Source organism: Rhinolophus hipposideros, assembly GCF_964194185.1.
Source record: "Rhinolophus hipposideros genome assembly, chromosome: 13".
NCBI classification, from domain to species: domain Eukaryota; kingdom Metazoa; phylum Chordata; class Mammalia; order Chiroptera; family Rhinolophidae; genus Rhinolophus; species Rhinolophus hipposideros.
This window is the reverse complement of record NC_138059.1, coordinates 45975813-45997893: the sequence shown is the minus strand read 5'-3', so window position 1 is coordinate 45997893 and position 22081 is coordinate 45975813. Positions and strand designations below refer to the sequence as shown.

General features: G+C 36.4%; 1 protein-coding gene across 2 annotated transcripts in view; it reads right to left on the bottom strand.

Annotated features, from left to right (window-relative positions):
* Positions 1-22081, bottom strand: part of UBE2V2 (ubiquitin conjugating enzyme E2 V2) — a 340366-nt gene that overhangs the window by 153957 nt on the left and 164328 nt on the right. The window contains exon 6 of one of the 2 annotated variants that reach the window (XM_081070683.1): positions 16574-20490. The exons of the other annotated variant lie outside the window; for it this stretch is intronic. Within the exon in view, the coding sequence (XP_080926809.1) occupies positions 20395-20490 (96 nt within the window). The 3' untranslated portion in view covers positions 16574-20394. Of the gene's footprint in view, positions 1-16573; positions 20491-22081 lie in introns of those variants that run through there. 2 annotated transcript variants of the gene reach the window in all.

Here is a 22081-nt window from a genome sequence, read left to right as displayed (position 1 = left end):
AATCAATGAATATGATTTAAAAAATGACTGTTGTAAGCTACTAAGTTTGGGGGTAATGTGTTATCCAGGAACATCTGTTAAGGCTGCTCAAGAAAAAATAGAAATTCTGAATAGTCTGATGACTATTAATGAAATTATTTTATAGGTTGTGCTTTTGGTATTGTATGTAAAATATCATTGCCAACCAAAAGTCATCCAAATTTTCTCCTATACTATCTACTAGCAGATTTATTTTTTGCATTTTAGATTGAAGTCTATGATCATTTTGAGTTAATTTTTGTGAAAGATATAAGGTATGTATCTAAATTAGTTTTCCAGCATGTGGATGGCTAGTTATTCCAGCAACATCTATCCTTTTTCCATTGAATTGCCTTTGCTCCTTTGTCAAATATCAGTTGATTAAATTTGTATATGTCTATTTTGGGGCTTTCTGTTCTATTTCATGTATATCCATACGACACTTACAGTAAGTCTTGAAATAGGGGATTGTCAGTCCTCTGATTCTGTTTTTCTTCTTCAATATCGTATTGGCTATTCTGAATATTTTACCTTTCCATATAAACTTTGGAATGAGTTTCACAGTATTTACAAACTAATTGTTGGGATGTTGTTTAGGCTTGTGCTGAATCTACAGCTCAATTGAGAACTGACATCTTAACAATATTGTCTCCAGGTCCATGAACATTAACTATCTCTTCATTTATTTAGATTTTTTATTCTTTTATCAGAATTTAGTAGTTTTCCTCATATAGATCATGTACATATTTTGTTTGATTTATACCTAAGTATTTCGTTCTTTTTTTCTTGGTGTTAATGTAAATGGCATTGTATTTTTAATTTTTAATTCCAATTATTCACTGTTGGTATATAGGAAAGCAATCAACTTTTGCATGTTAATGTATAATCCTGGAACTTTGCTATAATCACTTTTAGTTCCAGGAATTCTTTCAGCAATTCTTTGGAATTTTCTACAAAGACAATCAAGTCATTTGCAAACAATGATAGTTTTTTTTGTTTGGTATTTTTTTTTTTTTTTTTTTTTTTTTTTTTGGTCTCATTGCATTACCTAGGACTTCTAAGATTGAGTTAAATAGGAATGTGACAGGGCACATTTCTGCCTTGTTTCTGATCTTGAGGAAAAACCTTGTGGTATCTCACCATTGAGCATGATGTTACCTGGAGGTATTTTTGTATGTGTATTTTATCAAATTGAAGAAGTTCCCCTCTATTCTCAGTTTGCTCAGTTTTTATCATGAATAAATGTCAAATTTTGTCAAATGATTTTTCTGAATCTATTAATATAATCACATGATTTATACCTTTTAGCTTATTGATGTATTGGATGACATTATTTATTTTTGAATGTTGAACCAGCCTTGAATGCCTGGAATAAATTCTACTTGGTAGTGGTGTATAATTCTTTTTAATACATTGTTGGTTTCAATTTGTCAATATTTTGTTGAGAATTTTTACATCAATGTTCATGAGAGATATTGGTCTGTAGTTTTCCTTTCTTGTTATATCATCATCTGGGTTTAGTATCAGTGTAACTTTGGCCTCATAAAATGTGTTAGAAGGTATTCGCTCCATTTCCATTTCTGGAAAAAGTGTAAGGAATTTATATAATTTCTTCTTTACATGATTGGTAGAAATAACTAGTGAACATATATGGGCATGTTCCTTTCTATGTGGAAGATTATTATTCATCCAATTGCTTTAATACATATAGGCCTTTATGTTATCTATTTCTCCTTGTGTGAATTTTGATAGGTAGTGTCTTTCAAGGAATTGGTCCATTTCATCCAGGTTATCAAGTTTGTGGGCAAAGAATTGTTCATAATATCCCTCTATCTTTTTACTCTCCATGGACACAGTATTTTAGACCCCTCTTTCATTTCTGATTAGTAATTTATGTCTTCTTTTTTCTTGGTTAGTCTGGCTAGAAGCTTCTCGATTTTACTGATCTTTTCTAAGAACTAAATTTTACTTTCATTGTTTTTGTCTGATTTTAGTATCATTGATTTCTGCTTTAATTTTTATTATTTTTTCTGCTTCCTTTGGATTTTACTTTGTTCTTGTTTTCCTAGTATCCTAATATGCAATTTGAAGTTACTGATTGTAGATATAATTCTTTTATATTTATTCATATTATACATTTCCCTATAAGCATTGCTTTTGCTGCATCCCACAAATTTTGACAAGTTGTATTTTCCCCTTTATTTAGTTCAAAATATTTTTTAATTGCTCTTGAGATTTCTCCTTTGACCCATATGTTTAGAGGAGTCTTGTTTAATCTCCAAATATTTGTCACTTTACAGCTCTCTCCATTATTGATTTCTAGTTTATTTCCACTGTAGTTTTGGAATGTACTTTGTATAATTTCTATTCATTTAAATTTGTTAAGTTGTGTTTTATGGCCCACAATGTGGTTCATAATGGTGAGTGTTCCTTGTGAGCTTAAGAAGAATGTGTATTCTACTTTTAGGTGAAGTATCCATAACTGTCAAACAGAATCCAGATGACCGATGATTTTGTTCAATTCAACTATATACTTACTAATTTTCTGCCTGTGGATCTGTCAATTATGCATAGAGGGATGAAACGTCTCCAACTATAATAGTGGATTAATCTATTTACTCTTGAAGTTCCATTAGTTTCTGCCTCATTTATTTTGATGCTTTGTTGTTAGGGATATATATGTTAAAGATTATTATGTCTTCTTGAACAATGGACCCCTTTAACATTATGTGATTTCCTCTTTTTTTTTAAATTAATTAATTTATTTATTAGTTTCAGGTGTACAAAACAAGGTAATACTTAGACGTTCATCATTTATATCCCTCATACTGTGAACCCCCCTCCCCCCATCCACTATCCCTCCGACCTCACACTGAACCATCACATTATATACATAAAATTATAGTTGGCATTCATTAATGTTTAGCTTCTGGTGTACAATGCCATGATCAGGTATCCACAGTATCCCTGAGGTGGTCTCCCAAATAGGACGCATGTCCATCGGATACCCAACAAAATCTTTACAACATTATAGAATACCTTCCCCAAATTAATTTTCAAAAAAATCCTGAGGCCATCTTGTGGTTACCAGCTGCTTCCAAATCCCTTCACCTTTCCCCTTATCCCCAACCCCCTCCCACACACCCCTCTAACCACTCTCAGTTTTTTCTCTGTGTCCCCAAAACTGTCTCTGATTACTTCATTCACATAGTCTTTTCTTTAGATTCCATATATAAGTGAGATCATATGGTACTTGTCTTTCTCTTTCTGACTTATTTCACTTAACATAATGTTCTCTAGATCCATCCATGTTGCTGCAAATGATAAGATTTCTTTCTTCTTTATGGCTGCGTAATACTCCATTGTATAAATGTACCACAGCTTCTTAATCCAGTCATCTACCGATGGGCATTTTGGTTGTTTCCATCCCTGGTATGCAGGGGTGGTTCAACATCCGCAAATCAATTAATGTGATACACCACATTAACAAAACGAAAAATAAAAATCACATGATCATATCAATAGATGCAGAAAAAGCATTTGATAAAATACAGCAACCTTTTATGATAAAAACCCTTAAGAAAGTGGGAATAGAGGGATCATATCTTAACATAATAAAGGCCATATATGACAAACCCACAGCTAACATCATACTCAATGGGGAAAAGCTAAAACCATTCCCCCTAAGATCAGGAACAAGACAAGGTTGCCCACTTTCTCCACTTCTATTCAACATAGTACTGGAAGTTCTAGCCACAGCAATCAGACAAGAGAAAGAAATAAAAGGCATCCAAATTGGTAAGGAGGAAGTAAAATTATCACTATATGCAGATGATATGATACTATATATAGAGAACCCTAAAGACTCCACCAAGAAACTATCAGAACTGATAGATGAATTTAGTAAAGTAGCAGGATATAAAATTAATATTCGGAAATCAGTTGCATTTGTATATACCAATGATAAAATAGCAGAAGGAGAAATTAAAAAAACAATTCCATTTACAATTGCTCCAAAGACTATAAAATATCTGGGAATAAATCTAACCAAAGATGTAAAGGATCTGTACTCAGAAAATTATACAACACTGAAGAAAGAAATGAAAGAAGACATAAATAGATGGAAACACATTCCATGTTCATGGATAGGAAGAATTAATATAGTTAAAATGTCCATACTGCCTAAGGCAATATACATATTCAACGCAATTCCTATCAAACTACCAACGACGTTTTTCACAGAAATAGAACATATAATCCTAAAATTTATATGGGACCATAAAAGACCCCAGATAGCCTCAGCAATCTTGAGAAATAAGAACAAAGTGGGAGGTATAACAATACCTGATTTCAAACTATACTACAAGGCTACAGTAATCAAAACAACATGGTACTGGCATAAAAATAGATACATAGATCAATGGAACAGAATAGAGAGTCCAGACGTAAATCCATGCCTATATGCCCATCTAATCTACGACAGTGATTTCCTCTTTATCTAATAATTTTCCTTGCTCTGAAGTCTGTTTTCTCTGAAATTAATATAGCTATGCTGATTTTGTTTGATTAGTGTTAGTAAGTTATAGCTCTCTCAGTCCCTTTACTTTTAATCTACTAATGTCATTATACTCAAAGTGGGCTTATTCTGGACAACATATAGTTGTTGGGTCTTGATTTTTAACCATTCTGATAGTCTTTGTTTTTTAATTGCTGTATTTTGACCATTCACATTTAAAGTTATTATTGATATATTTGGTTCAACACTTACCATATTTTAACTATTTATTTTTTTCTTTTTTATTAGTTTCAGGTGTACAAAACATGCAATAGTTAGACATTTACACACCTCACAAAGTGATAACCCCCCTCCCCCAATCTACCAACCCTCTAACATAGTATACAACTGTTACAATTCCATTGACTCTATTCCCTATGCTGTACTCCACATCTGTGACCATATATATATATATAAAATTATAGTTGACATTCAATAATATTCAGCTTCAGCTTCAGGTGTCCAGTGCAGTGGTCAGGCATCTACATAGTCCATGAAGTGATCTCCTTAATGAGACAGGTGCCCATCTGACACTACAAAATCTTTACAACATTATTTATTACATTCCCCCTACTGTATTTCATACCCCCATGGCAATATTGTAGCTACCAGCTTGTAGTTTCTAATTCCCTCACCTTCTGCCCCATCCCGATCCCCCTCCCATCTAGCAACCATCAGTTTTTTTCTCTATATCTCTGAGACTATTTCTGTTTGGTTTGCTTGTTTATTCTGTTCTTTAGATTCCACATATAGGTGAGATCATATGGTATTTGTCTTTCTCCATCAGACTTATTTCACTTAGCATAATATTCGCTAGGTCCATCTCTGTCTTATATGGTAAGATTTCATTCTTCTTTATGGCCAAGTAATACTCCATTGAATAAATGTACCAGTTTCTTAATCCAGTTGTCTACCGATGGGCATTTCAGTTGTTTCCATGTCTTGGCTATTGTGAATAGTGCTGCAGTAAATATAGGAGTGTATATATTTTTTCAAATTAATGTTTTGGATTTTTCTGGATAGACACTTACAAGTAGTTAGCTATTTTCTATTTAATGTCCCTGCTCTTTTTTTGTCTTCCACTCAATTTACTACCTCTCTAGTTTTAATCCATTATTTTATGATTCTACCTTCTCTCTTAGCATATCAAGTACACTTCCTTTTTTTCTTTAAGCTTTTTAGTGGTTGCCTAGAGTTTACAATATACATTTACAATTAACTTAAGTCCACTATCACATAATACTACCCCAATTTGTGGGTTACTTCAGGTAATTTATAACAAAGTATTCCAAATTCCTCCATCCTATTCCTTATTACATTCCTGTCACTTATATCACTTAACCATAATACATAATCACCCAATAAATTCTTACTATTATTATTTTGTACAAACTGTTATCTATTAGATCAACTAAGAATATGAAAAATAAAAGATTTTATTTTACCTTTATTTATATTTTCTCTAATGCTCTTACTTTTTAAAGATAGATCTGAAATTCTGACCTATCTATATTTTCCTTCTCTATGAAGAATTTCATTTAACATTTCTGGCAAGGCAGGCCTACTGGAAATAAATTATCTCAATTTTACTTTGTCTGAGAAAGGCTCTATTTCCCCTTTACATTTAAATGAAAATTTCACTGTACACAGAATTCTGGGTTAGTGAGTGGGGGTGGTCATTCACTATTTTAAATATTTCACTGCACTCTATTCTTGCTTTCAGAGTTTCTAGAGAGAATTCTAATGTAATTCTTATCCTACTTCTATGCCTTTTTTTCCCCAAAGTTTTGACTTTGATTTTCTGCAGTTTGAATATGATAGCATAGGTACAGAATTTTTTAAAAAAAATTTATCCTGTTGGTGTCCTACGAGCTTCTTCAATATATGGTTTGGAAAATTCTCAGCCATTATTACTTTAAGAGTTCTCCTGGGAGCAGAGAGGTGGCTCAGTTTGTTTGAGCACAAGCTCTAGGCGACAAGACTGCCAGTTCGATTCCCACATAGGCCAGTGAGCTGTGCCCTCCACAACTAGAATGATGTCAATGAGCTGCTGCTGAGCTCCCCAGTATCCAGATGGCTTGGTTGGAGCACATGCTCTCAACCACAAGGTTGTGAGTTCGACTCCCACAACGGACAGTGGTCTGTGCCCCCTGAAACTAATATTGAACACGGCACCTTGAGCTGAGCTGCTGCTGAGATCCCAGATGGTTTAGTTGGTTGGAGCATGTGCTCTCAACCACAAAGTTGCAAGTTCGACTCTCACAAGGGATGGTGGGCTGCGCCTCCTGAAACTAAACATGGTGACTGGACCTAGAGCTTCGCTGCTCCCTCCACAACTAAGATTGAAAGGACAACATGATGTAATACAGAATTGTACACCTGAAATCTATGTAAATTTACTAACAATTGTCACCCCAATAAATTTAATTTTTAAAAAAAAAAGCACAACTTCACTTGGATGCAGCTGATGAGAGTCCGGGGGAAAACATACCACTGTTCCCCAATAAAAAGTCCTGGAAATACACACTGTTCCCCAATAAAGTCCTGTTCCCCTTCCCCAATAAAATCTTTAAAAAAAAAAAAGAGTTCTTCTGCTCCTATCCTTTTTTTGCCTCCTTGTGTTATTTCAGAATATTCAATTGTGGTGTATATTCCAACTTCTGAAACATATGCTACATATATTTAAATTACTACTTTTTTCTCTTTGCTTTTTAGTTTGGGAAGTTTACACTGCTATATACTCAAGCTCACTGATTCTTTCCTTGATTGTGTCCAGTCTACTGATGAGTCACTTTTGTCATAATGTTTTTAGTTTTTAATATTCCTGTTTTATTCTTTCTTAGAGTTTTCATTTCTATACTTATATTACCCATCTGTTCTTGCATGTTGTCTACTTTTTCCATTAGAGCCCTTTCTAATTATATTAATTTGAATCCTTATCTAATAATCCCTAAATCTCTGCTACATCTGAGTTTTATTCCAAAGGTTCTTTGTCTCTAGAAACTGTTTTTTGTGTCTTAGCAAGCTTTGCAATTTCTTGTTGAAAGCTGGAGAGGATTATTGTTGCTCTGTAGTACAAGCTGAGGTCAGGAAGTGTGATACTTCCAGCTTTATTCTTTTTTTCTCAGGATTGCTTTGCCTACTCGAGGTCTTTTGTGATTCCATAAAACTCTGATGATTTTTAAATTCTATTTTTAAAAAAATGTCACTGGGATTTTGAGGGGGATTGCATTAAACATGTGTATTACTTTGGGTAATATGGCCATTAAAACTATACAGCATGGTATTGGCAGAAAAACAGACACACGGACCAATGGAATAGATTGAAAACCCAGAAATAAACCACCATAAATATGGACAGAATTCTTTTGACAAAAGAGTCAAATACATACAATGGAGAAATGAAAGCCTCTTCAATAAATGGTGCTGGGAAAATTGCAAAGCCACGTGCTAAAGAATGAAACTAAACAGCTATTTCTTAACATATGTAAAATTAACTCAAAATGGATCAAAGATCTAAACATAAGACCTGAGACACTAAATTGCATAGAAGAAAGCATAGATGCTAAACTCATGGACCTTGGGTTCTAAGAGGGTTTTATGAATTTGACTTCAAAGGAAAGGGAATGAATGGGAGTATATCAAACTAAAAAGCTTCTGCACAGCAAAAGAAACCATGATGAATTTACAGCAAAAGAAACCATGAGCTTAATTTTACAAAACATTCAAAAAAATTATCACCGATTCTCCTCAAACTATTCCAAAAAATCCAGAAGGAGGGAAGGCTCCCAAACACTTTTTACATGGTCACAATAACCTGACCCCAAAATCAGACAAAGATATCACACAAAAAAAGAAAACTACAGGCCGATATCCCTGATGAACATAGATGCAAAAATCCTCAACAAAATATTAGTGAACAAAAGTCAGCAATACATTAAAAAGATCATACACCATGATCAAGTGGGATACATACCTGGTATGCAAGAGTGGTTCAACATCCGAAAATCAATTAATGTGATACACCACATTAACAAAATGAAAAATAAAAATCATATGGTCTTACAAATAGACACACAAAAAGCATTTGACAAAATCCAGCATCCATTTATGATGAAAACTCTTAAGAAGTGGAAATAGAGGGACCATATCTCAACATAATAAAGGCCATATATGATAAACCCCACAGCTAACGTCACACTCAATGGGAAAAAAACTAAAACCAAAGCCCTTAAGATCAGGAATAAGGCAAGATTGCCCACTTTCTCCACTTCTATTCAACATAGTGCTGGAAGCTCTAGCCAATCAGACAAGAAAAAGAAATAATAGGCATCTAAATTGGTAAGGTGGAAGTAAAATTGTCATTATATGTAGATGACATGATACTATATAGAGAGAACCCTAGACTCCCCCAAAAAACTGTTAGAGCTGATAGACGAATTTAGTAAAGTAGCAGGATACAAAATTAATATTCAGAAATCAGTTGCATTTTTATATACCAATAATAAAATATCAGAAGGAGAACTTAAGAAAACAATCCCATTACAATTGCTTCAAAGACTATAAAACACCTAGGAATAAATTAACCAAGAAGTAAAGATCTGTACTCATTAAATTATAAGACACTGAAGAGAGAAATTAAAGAAGATATAAATAGATGGAAACACATACCATGCTCATGGATAGGAATATTGTTAAAAATGTCCATACTGCCTAAGGCAATATACAGCTTCAACGCAATTCTTATCAAAATACCAAGGACATTTTTCACAGAAATAGAACATATGATCCTAAAATTTATATGGAACCATAAAAGATGCTGGATAGCCTCGGCAATCGAGAAATAAGAACAAAGTGGAAGGTATAATGATACCTGACAAATAATAATACAAGGCTACAGTAATCAAAACAACATGGTCTGGCATAAAAACAGACACAAAGATCAATGGAGAGATTAGAGAGTCCAGAAATAAATCCATGCTTATATGGACATTTAATCTACAACAATGAAAGCAAGAATTTACGGTGGGGTAAAGACAGTCTATTCAATAAATGGTGCTGGGAAACCTGGGCAGAAACATGCAAAAAAATGAAGCTGGACCACCTACTTACACAATATACAAGAATAAATTCAAAATGGATTAAAGATTTAAATATAAGATCTGAAACCATGAAACTCCTAGAAGAAAATACAGGAAAAATGTTTACAGACAGTAACTGAAGTAAGATTTTTACTGATATATCACCTCGAGCAAGGGAAGTAAGACAAAAAATAAACATGTGGGATTATGTCAAACTAAAAAGTCTTTCCACAGTGAAGGAAACCATCAATAAAACAAAAAGAGATCCTACTGAATGGGAGAAGATATTTGACAATGACATATCCGATTAGGGATTAATATCCAAATTTATAAAATAAATCACTCAACTCAATTCCAAAAAAACAAACAACCCAATTAAAAAATGGGCAGAGGACATGAAGAGACATTTTTCTAAAGAGAACATACAGATGGCAAACAGACATATGAAGAAATGTTCAACCTCACTAATCATCAGAGAAATGCAAATAAAATCACAATGAGATATCACCTCACCTCAGTCAAAATGGCTATCATCAATAAATCAACAAACAAAAAGTGCTGGCGAGGATGTGGAGAAAAGGGAACGTTTGTGCACTGTTGGTGGGATTGCAGATTGGTGCAGCCACTATGGAAAGCAGCATGGAGGTATCTCAAAAAACTGAAAATGGAGCTGCCTTATGACCCAGCATTTCCACTTCTAGGTATCTAACTGGAGAAATCCAAAACTCTAATTCAAAAAAAATTTTGTACCCCTATGTTTATTGCAGTACAATAGCCAAGACAAGGAAACAACCGAAATGCCTATCAGTAAACGACTGGATTAAGAAACTATGGTACAATTATACAATGAAGTATTACACAGCCATAAAGAAAGAAATCTTACCATTTGCAACAACATGGATGGACTTAGAGAACTTTATGTTAAGTGAAATAAGTCAGACAGAGAAACAGAAATACCATATGACTTCACTTATATATGGAATCTAAAAAAAAAAAAGAATAAATAAATGAACTAATCAGAAAGAGTCTCAGAGACATAGAGGAAAAACTAAGGGTTGCTAGATGGGCAGGTGGGGATAAGGTGGAAGGTGAGGGGATTAGAAAGCACAATCGGTAACCAGAAGATTGCCACGGGGATACAAAACTCAATTTGGGGAATGTATTCAATAATGCTGTAAAGATTGTGTAGGGTATGTGATGGACACTTGTCTTCTTAGAGAGACCACTTCTGGGATGATGTAGATGCCTAATCACTACACTGTACACCTGAATCTGAAGCTGAAAATAATGAATGTCAACTATAATCATATATATATATGATTATACATACACATATACATATATATACATATACATATATATATTATATATATATTTATTTACAAGAAATGGAATACAGCATTAGAAATAGAGACAGTGGAAATGTAATGGCTGTATGCAATGTGAGAGGGGTAGTAGATTGGGAGAGGGGGTTATCACTTTGTGAGGGAAATTAATGATAAATGTCTAACAATTACATTGTTTTGTACACCTGAAACTAATAAAAAATAATAACAAAAAATTTTAAATCTAATTCTGGAGTCTGTACTCTTAACCTCTATATTCCATATGAGAGTTCTTTGCAATCTATAAATTGTGCAAGTAACATATTATTCATTATAACTTTTAAACTTCTTTTTCTCTTTCAGTCTTAGTATACAAGGAAGATCATGTTGTATGGTGTAGAAATTGGGTGCCTGGCTCCACAATGCTTTGCAACAATAGTTATGTGCAAGTGATTCTAAAATCACTGCCATTTATGATAATCTGCCAAAAAACATGTCCTGTACTGGTTGAGTTTTACATATAGCAATTAGTTCCTTACGGGCTCAAATTTCTCATCTATCAAGGGAGGAAGGGAGGAAGTTTCTACCTAATATACTATTTATTCTTTATAATAACAATATTTTTCAAAAGCATAAAGACAATTTTATTTATTTATTTTTTTTTATTTTTTTTATTTTTATTTTATTTTATTTTTTTATTATTAGTTTCAGGTGCACAAGACAAGGTAATACTTTAACGTTCATCATTTATATCCCTCAACTGTGAATCCCCTTACCACATCCCCGCTTCCACTATCCCTCCATCATCACACCAAGCAATCACATTATATATATAAAATTACAGTTGGCATTCATTATTGTTCAGCTTCAGGTGTACAGTACATTGATCAAGCATCTACATCTTCCCTGAGGTGGTCTCCCAAATGGGAGACCTGTGTCCATCAGATACCCTACAAAATCTTTACAATATTATTGATTACGTTCCCCAAATTATTTCTCAAAAACCCTGAGGTCATTTTGTGGTTACCGACTGTTTTCTAATCCCCTCACCTTTCCCCTTATCCCCACCACCCCGCCCATCTAACAACACTCAGTTTTTCCTCTTTGTCACCAGAACTGTTTCTGATTAGTTCATTCACTTAATCTTTCTTTAGATTCTGCATATAAGTGAGATCATGTGATACTTGTCTTTCTCCGTCTGACTTATTTCACTTAACATAATGTTCTCTAGATCCATCCATATTGTTGCAAATGGTAAGATTTCTTTTTTCTTTATAACTGCATAATACTCCATTGTATAAATGTACCACAGTTTCTTAATCCAGTCATTTACCGATGGGCATTTTGGTTGTTTCCATGTCTTGGCTATTGTGTATAGTGTTACAATAAACATAAGAGTGCATACAGATTTTTGAATTGGAGTTTTGGATTTCTCCAGATAGATGCCTAGGAGTGGAATTACTGGATCATAGGGTCGTTCCATTTTCAGATTCCTGAGATAACTCCATACTGTTTTGCATAGAGGCTGCACCAATCTGCAATCCCACCAAGAGTGCACAAGCGTTCCCTTTTCTCCACATCCGTGCCAGCACTTGTTTGTTGATTTATTGATGATAGCCATTTTGACTGGGGTGAGGTGGTATCTCATTGTGGTTTTTATTTGCATTTCTCTGATGGTTAGTGAGGTTGAGCATTTCTTCATATGTCTGTTTGCCACCTGTATATCATTTTTAGAAAAATGTCTTTTCATTTCCGCTGCCCATTTTTTAATTGGGTTGTTTGTTTTTTTGGAGTTGAGTTGAGTGAGTTTTTTATAGATTTTTGATATTAACCCTTTATCAGACACATCATTGGCAAATATCCTTTCCCATTCAGTAGGATCCTTTTTTGTTTTATTGATGGTTTCCTTTGCTGTGAAAAAAACTTTTTAGTTTGATGTAATCCCACATGTTTATTTTTTATCTCTTACTTACCTCGCACCAGAGGATATATCAGTGAAAATCTTACTCCAGGTAATGTCCATGAAGTTTCTTCCTATATTTCCTTCTAGATATTTTATGGTTTCAGATTTTATATTTAAGTCTTTAAGCCATTTTGAATTTATTTTTGTATATGGTGTAAGGAGGTGGTCCAGCTTCATTTTCTTGCATGTGTCTGTCCAGGTTTCCCAGCACCATTTATTGAACAGACTGTCTTTACCCCATCGTACATTCTTCCTTCCATTGTCATAGATTAAATGGGCATATAAGCATGGATTTATTTCTGGACTCTCTATTCTGTTCCATTGAGCTATGTGTCTATTTTTATGCCAGTACCATGCTGGTTTTTTTACTGTTGCCTTGTAGTATAATTTGAAGTCAGGTATCGTTATACCTCCCACTTTGTTCTTATTTCTCAAGATCGCTGAGGCTATCCGGGGCCTTTTATGGTTCCATATAAATTTTAGGATTATATGTTCTATTTCTGTGAAAAACGCCGTAGGTAGTTTGATAGGAATTGCATTGAATTTGTATATTGCCTTAGGCAGTATGGACATTTTAACTATATTAATTCTTCCTATCCATGAACATGGAATGTGTTTCCATCTATTTATGTCTTCTTTCATTTCTTTCTTCAGTGTCTTATAATTTTCTGAGTACAGATCTTTTATTTCTTTGGTTAAATTTATTCCCAGGTATTTTATAGTCTTTGGAGCAATTGTAAATGGAATTGTTTTCTTAATTTCTCCTTCAGATATTTTATCATTGGTATATACAAATGCAACTGTTTTCTGAATATTAATATTGTATCCTGCTACTTCATTAAATTCGTCTATCAGCTCTAATAGTTTCTTGGTGAAGTCTTTAGGGTTCTCTATATATAGTATCATATCATCTGCATATAATGATAATTTTACTTCCTCCTTACCAATTTGGATGCCTTTTATTTCTTTTTCTTGTCTGATTGCTGTGGCTAGAACTTCCAGCACTATGTTGAATAGAAGTGGAGATAGTGGGCAACCTTGCCTTGTTCCTGATCTTAGGGGGAATGATTTTAGCTTTTCCCCATTGAGTATGATGTTAGCTGTGGGTTTGTCATATATGGCCTTTATTATGTTGAGATATGATCCCTCTATTCCATCTTTCTTAAGGGTTTTTATCATAAATGGCTGCTGGATTTTATCAAATGCTTTTTCTGCATCTATTGATATGATCATGTGATTTTTATTTTTCATTTTGTTAATGTGGTGTATCACATTAATTGATTTGCGGATGTGGAACCACCCTTGCATAACAGGAATGAATCCCACTTGATCATGGTGAATGATCTTTATAATGTATTGCTGACTTCTGTTCACTAGTATTTTGTTGAGGATTTTTGCATCTATGTTCATTAGAGATATCGGCCTGTAGTTTTCTTTTTTGTGGTGTCTTTGTCTGCTTTGGGGATCAGGGTGATAGTGGCTTCGTAAAAAGTGTTTGGGAGCCTTCCTTCCTTCTGGATTTTTTGGAAGAGCTTGAGGAGAATAGGTGATAATTCTTTTTTGAATGTTTTGAAAAATTCACCTGTAAAGCCATCTGGTCCGGGGCTTTTGTTTGTTGGGAGATTATTGATTACAGATTCAATTTCCCTGGTGGTAATCAGACTGTTCAGGCTTTCTGTTTCTTCTTGAGTTAGCCTTGGAAGGTTGTGCGCCTCTAGAAAATTGTCCATTTCTTCCAGATTGTCAAATTTGTTGGCATATAGTTGCTCATAGTAATTTCTTAACATTTTTTGTATTTTGTGGTGTTTGTTGTCACTTCTCCTCTTTCATTTCTGATTTTATTACTTTGGGTCCTCTCTCTCCTTTTTTTAATGAGTCTGGCTAAAGGTTTGTCAATTTTGTTTATCTTCTCTAAGAACCAACTCTTGGATTCGTTGATCTTTTGTATTGTTTTTCTGGTTTCTATTTCATTTATTTCTGCTCTGATCCTTATTATCTCCTTTCTTGTGCTCCCTTTGGGCTTATTTTGCGGTTCTTTATCCAGATCCCTTAAGTGTGAAGATAAACTGTCAATTAGTGATGTTTCTTGTTTCTTTCGGTAGGCCTGCAGTGCTATGAACCTCCCTCTTAGGACTGCTTTCGCAGCATCCCATAGATTTTGGATCATTGTGTTCTCATTCTCATTAGTCTCGAGATATCTTTTGATTTCTTCTTTGATCTGCTGCTTGACCCATTCATTATTTAGTAACATGTTATTCAGCCTCCTTGAATTGGTGTGTCTTCCTGGTTTTTTTTTCCCTGTAGTTCATTTCTAATTTCATAGCACTGTGGTCAGAGAAGACAACTGATATGAGTTCAATTTTCTTAAATTTATCACGGCTTGTTTTGTGTCCTAACATATGATCTATCTTGGAAAATGTTCCATGTGCACTTGAGAAGAACGTGTATTCTGCAGCATTGGGGTAAAATGCTCTGAAAATATCGATTAAATCCAAGTGGTCCAAAGTATCATTTAAGGCTGTTGTTTCCATATTGATTTTCTGTCTGGAGGACCTGTCCTTTGTTGTCAGAGGTGCGTTGAAGTCCCCTACTATGATAGTGTTACTGCTTATCTCTGTCTTTATGTCAGTCAGTACCTGTTTTATATATTTAGGTGCTCCTATGTTAGGTGCATAGATTTTAATAGGGTTCTGTCCTCTTTTCAGATTGATCCCTTTATTATTATATAATGCCCATCTTTATCTTTTAATATGTTCTTCATTTTAAAGTCTATTTTGTCAGATATAATTATTGCAACTCCAGCTTTTTTCTCATTTCCATTTGCATTAAATATCTTACTCCAACCCTTCACTTTCAGCCTGTGTGTGTCTTTTGATCTGAGGTGAGTCTCTTATATACAGCATATACATGGTCTTGCTTACTTATCCACTCGGCCACCCTATATCCCTTGACTGGAGCATTATACCATTTACATTTAAAGTGATTATTGATAGGTACGTAGTTATTGCCATTTTTAAATTTGTAATTAGATTGTTTTCATCTTTCTTCTATTTACAGGAGTCCTTTTAGTATTTCTTGCAATGTTGGCTTGGTGGTAATAAAGTCCTTCAGTTTATTCTTTTCTAGGAAGCTCTTTATCTCTCCATCAACTTTAAATGATAGCCTTGCTGGATAAAGCAATCTAGGTTGTAGGCCTTTGTGTTCCATCACTTTGAGTATCTCCTGCCACTCCCTCCTGGCCTTCAATGTTTCTGTGGAAAAGTCATTTGATAGTCTTATGGGAGATCCCTTGTATGTAACCCTCTGTCTTTCTCTTGCTGCTTTTAGGATTCTCTCTTTGTCTTTAAGCTTTGCCATTTTAAGTATAATGTGTTTTGGTGTGGACCTGTTTGGTTTTATCCTGGTTGGAACTCTCTGCACTTCCTGGGCTTGTATGTTGGTTTCCTTCATCAGGTTAGGGAAGTTTTCAGACATTATTACTTCAAATATATTCTCAATCCTTTGCTTCCTCTTGTCACCTTCTGATATTCCTATGATGCGCATGTTGTTGCACTTGATGTGATCCCAGAGGACTCTTAAACCATCTTTATTGTTTTTATTCTTATTTCTTTTTGTTGTTCTGTTTGGGTGATCTCTGCTAACTTGTCTTCTAAATCGCTGATTCGATCCTCTGCTTCATCTAACCTGCTGGTAATTCCTTCAAGTGTGTTCTTAATTTCGGTAATTGTGTTCTTTAGTTCTAACTGGTTGTTTGTTATGATTTCTACATCCTTCTTTATGTCTTCTCTAAGCTCCTTAAACATTCTTATCACCAGTGTTCTGAACTCTGTCTCTGACAGGTTGGTTACCTCTGCTTCATTTTGTTCCAGTTGTGGAGGTTTCTTCTGTTCTTTTATTTGGGACATGTTTCTTTGTCTCCCCATTCTGAATGACTCTCTGTGTTTGCTTTGATGTATTAGGTGGATCCCCTAGAGTTCTTAGTTCTTGGTGGGTTATCTTATGTAGTACGTGTCCTTTATATTTGACTTGCACTGCTTCGTTCTTCTCCTCTGCGTGAGCTCCAAAGGTGACTCTTGTGTTGGGTATATTGTCCTGTTCAAGAAGAACTTTAATTGCTTTTTGCTTTTGAATAGGTGGGTTTAACTCCTAGGTTGACTAGTTGTGAGACTTGCCTCTGCCCACCGCAGGGTGTTCTGCTGGGTGAGTGTTGTCCACTTTAATGAGGTTTGGCCTCTATGGGGTCTTGTGTCTGCAAAGAATTCCCTCTGGGTATGTGACTTGTAGGTCAAACCCGGTAGTACACTGGGTTGGTCTCGAGTTGGCTTCGGATATTTTGAATCTTGTGCCTCTTAAGTTGGGCCCTGGTTGGGCAGTTTCAGAAAAAAGCAAATCACCAAGAACAACAACAACAACACCAGCAAAGAAATAAAATCAAGTACATTTACATGTAAAAATGACCAACAACCCCCACTCAACACAGGCAAATATATCAAAGAAATAAAGACAAAACATAGCAAAACAAAACAAAAAAACAAACAAAAACAAAACAAAAAACAAAACAAAAGAAAACAAAACAGAAATAAAAAGAGGAACAAAAGAAACAAAGCAAAGCAAAACAAGGAGCAGCACCAGTCTTGGCTTAAGCCCACCAAGTAATCTCCAGGTTGTCCTCCGCTGTGCCAAAGAGTCCCCTGCCGATTTTGTAGGCAGCGCGGGTCACCTGGTTCCCAGAGTGAATTTAGGACTGTAGATTTAAATGTGAGGGGCAAAGATGTCTGGATGACAGTTTTTAGAGAGTCAGTGCTGTTTCTGCCCTTGCCTGAACATATGCACGCTGAGAGTAGCACCACCAGCCCCTGTCCAGTATTCCTCAGATTTAGGACATTTCGTCCGTGGGGGGGTTGGGGGGGGGCGGGCAGGAGATTTTTGAGCTGCTGAAAGCCAGAAGCTGCCTCTGCTGCTTCTCCCTGCTGATCTCAGGGAGTGCCTCCGCAGTTGCATTTGCCCCACCCCAGGCCAGCCAGAAAGGGTGGGGGCTGGGGACAGAGGGGTCTTCTCTCTCCCAGGCCAGCTGTATCACACTCCTCCCGCAGGCCTGAAAAGGTGGTGGCTGGGGGTGGAGGAGTCTCCTCTTTCCTCATCCAGCGAAAATCCCACTCCTTCCAGCCTCTTCCATGGGTCAGAGCTGTCTGCCAATCTTCCCAGAGCCTGAGTATTGAGACTCCTCTGTAATCTGACACTACTCCTCAGTTCAGGGGTCAGTTTAAGTCTCTGGATGGGCAGGGTTAAGATTGGAAGAGTGGGGGGAGGGGCCCAGGTGTGGAGTCTGTGTTCTTTGTCTGCCCTAGGGACCACCAACTGACTGCCCCGGCGGGCAAGTTAGCTGTGGGATGCAGGGAAAGAGCTCACCTCCTCGCTTTTGTGTTCTCTGTTCCACCCTGGGATCCTGCAGGGTCGTGGCTCTACCTTGGGGGTGGGAGGGGCGCGGCAAGTTTCCTCTCGCTCTCCTCTCTCCTCCCCCACTCGCTCAGTTAGCGCACCCCTAAGCAAACCTTCCATGAGCCTCTTAGCTGTTCTCCTGGCTCTTGTGTTCTCCGTTTTGCCCTGGGACCCATGCAGCCCTGGAGCTTCGGGCGCCGCTGGGCCGCAGCTCTGCTGTGGTGTGGGGGGTGGCGCGTTTCCACTTCGCTGTCCTGCCTCTTCCCCTGCTCGCAATTAGCACGCACCTTCAAGTAATTCTTCCAGGAGTCTCCCAGCTGTTCTGCGTGATGAGCAAAGAACTCCTCAATGGGTTATATGTCCCGTTTGCAACAAGATCCGGAGGAGAACTCAGAAAGTGTGCCCCGCTGCCACCATTCCTATGACGTCACTCCCTGGCACACATATTGATCTTTCATCTTCACCTCTGCATTCCTCTCTCTTCTTCTGCCCAGGCTCAAACCCTGGCCCCCACAGCTTCCTTACATGCTCAACTGTAACTCAGCCTTCTAGATTCAGTGCAGGGCTAATGGCTCCTAACAATGCCAAACACACACAGCTGGATTAAGTGGCCTTCCACTCTGCTAACATCAATCACAGAGTTTATTAAGCTATGTATCAATGATTTATTTCATAATCTGCCTTCCGTAGGAAGCAATAAACAACTTGGGGACAGGGACAGTGATTTTCATTCTTTGTTTCCAGCACCAAACTTAAGGGGCTTGCACAGAGCAATACTCATAAAAGAGTTCCACAAGTGCACAGATGATGTCAGAACCTGGCAGGCAGACCCTTACCACTGCCTCCAGCGTGCAGAAGATCACCCACAAAATCTCTCATTTTCATATTAAAATTTTTTTGATGTCACAAAGACAATCATGAAAACATTTTAATCAAAATGTTTCGTTTTATTCTTTCATGAGGACTTACCCAAAAAATTTGAATTGTAATGTGAAATAGGAAAAAGTACTCCTCTGAAGGTCAGGATAAATGGATCTGTTCTTCAGTTCTGCCAATTAAATGAACTGCATTTGTTGGGCAAATTATCTAACTTTTCTGGACTTTGGTGTATTTATCTTTCAAATAAAAGTATTGTATTAGATAATGATAATAATACATGTACTTACTAAAGCTACTTGCTACATCTAGCATTGTTCAGTATATGATCTAATTTCTCTCACAACAATACCCATTTTACAAATTAATAAACTGAGACTCAAAGGCTAAATATTCATATCCTCTGGTACTAGTAAAGCTGTGATTATTAGGAAGGTGGTTCCATGATGCTGTACTTCACTTCTCTTTTCTGAACATCAATTAAATTCATTCCGTTTCAAAATTGTCACTTTACCAATTTTCCAGAGGGGTATGAAGAGGCTGACAGTTTAGGCAACTCAGGTTGGCACATATTGATTGAACTGTCATGGGCTTCCCAAGACAGTCTGATTCAGTTACTTCTGTTCCTTCTATTCTGCAACTCTATCTAAAAGTGACTTGCAGCTCTGAAATTCTACGGGTTTTATACAACTTCTGAATAACTCTTACCAGCCCTTTGCCACATTATTTTCCCTTCTATCTCAGACCCCAGGATGGAGAGATGTTGTGTTATGGTATGGCAATCTTCAATTCCCTGGAAATAGTACACCTCCAAAAATAGCCTAAGCCAAGTATGTATCCAAGCTTTCCCAAGTGCCACTCAACCAGGAGTAATGGCTCACCCTGAGGGAGAACAAAAGGCAGTGAGAACCCAACAACTGAAGCAAACTCTAAACTCTGGAATTGGATTACTATTAGCAAATTAAAGCTGTGATGCTGAGTGAGGCAGGAGACTTTTAGGTGGGCAGGGACAAGTGTTTAAAGAAGCCTCTCCAACTCTTGCAGACAGTGGTTTTGTTCTCACACTGACCCTGATGCAAGGAACAGAAGCAGCAGCCAGGGAAATAAAGCATCTTGGCAGCCCCCAATGCTGGTTTCTCAGAATTGCTGTGTCTTCTTCCAAACGAACCTCAGGAGAACCACAATTTTAAAACTTACTTCATCTGGGAGAGTCAAAATTATTTTGGCAGTTCTCTGGAAGGGGAAAAAAAGAGAGAACTAATTCCTTTCCAACTCCCTCCCCCTGACAAAAAAGAAAAGTTACAACATAAGGCATATTGGAGCCAGTTACAGAAATACATTTGAAGATCTTCAGTATTGCACAATGAGCATATTTGGAAAAGCAATTTTGAGGCTAAGTAAATGTTTGGAGGCTTTAAATGTCCCTTTGTCTTTGCTTGGCCAAAATGTCACTTCAGGATCATAGAAAAGGCCTTTGTTTCCTCCATGAAATTAGGAAACTTTGGGTGCAAAAAGGAATCTTCAGGGAATCTTAGAGTAGCAGAGAAGTTGTCCCTATTTGGAGCCTGAGGATGCATGTCTGCTCCCTGCAGGTTTAGAGCGACATTAAGCAGTTTGCTTTAGCTAAATATATAAACTTAGCATAATTAATTTATAAGTTATTTCTTTCACAAGTCTCTCCATAATTTACCCAAAGCAAAATCTCAAGCTTGTATAACATTATCTTATATTTGCATCTTTAATGCCATATCATTTCATATTACTGCACATTAAGAATGGCATATCGAAACTAGAAATATCCCAAGGAGGTAAATTAAAGTGTTGGGAGGAAATTTCATATGAGAATAATTTGGGAAAATGATGACATGACAAAGCACAAATGATCAAAATATGTAATACCAAAAAGGATAATAGGAACCAAATGTGAACATGTTCACAAATCCCAGAATTTCTGGGAAGAGGGGCATACTGTGAACATCAAGGGGATGATTTAGCATAAGTAAAAAAAGTAATGGATAATAAATACATAACACATAAATTTTAGAACCCTTAGACAGTTATTCAGACTGTTGGTCCTATTCATTCACCTAATCCATGTATTCCATCAGCATGCTTGTGTATTTATAGAGTGAGCATAGCTCCTGCCCTCAAGAAGGTCATGTTCTCAGGAGAAACAGGGATTAAGTCAATTGTACAAACATTTGAGGACACATACTAATTGCCTGGAGCTATGTCAAGGGATGCCCACAGGATAGGTGTTATGACAGAGGTAAGCACATAACATCAGGTCAACACAGCCAGACGAAAGTGCACAGGACAGATCCAGAAAGGCTTTTGAGGGAAGCAATGTCTGAGTGGAATTTTAAAGGATGATTAGAAAACAATCAAGCAAAGAGGGAGGGGAGGTGGAAACTCTAATAAATGGAATATTTCTCCTGACTGCTGGGCCATTACTAGACCCAGAGACAAGAGTCATCCAGACACCTCAACAGCCAACTCCCTTCCATGGCCTGCAGTGAGTTTTCTCTCATCTTCCAAGACACTCCAGACCTTCACTTCCCAACTTCTCTCCCAATGTGCAAGGTACTTCCTACAATGAATCTGTTCTTCCACATCACACATAGTGATGCGGCTTCCTTGATCAAACCTTAACTGATAAAAATTGCGTATACCATTTCACTTCCAGTTTTCTCCCCATGCTCTTTAATAAGAATCTTGTTTCTATTTCTCCATGAAAAGGCTTTTTAAGGTCACCTGTAACCTAAAAATTCTCAATGCTATGGCTTATTATTTGCTTTATAAAACTTGTTATTTCAGTAGTATT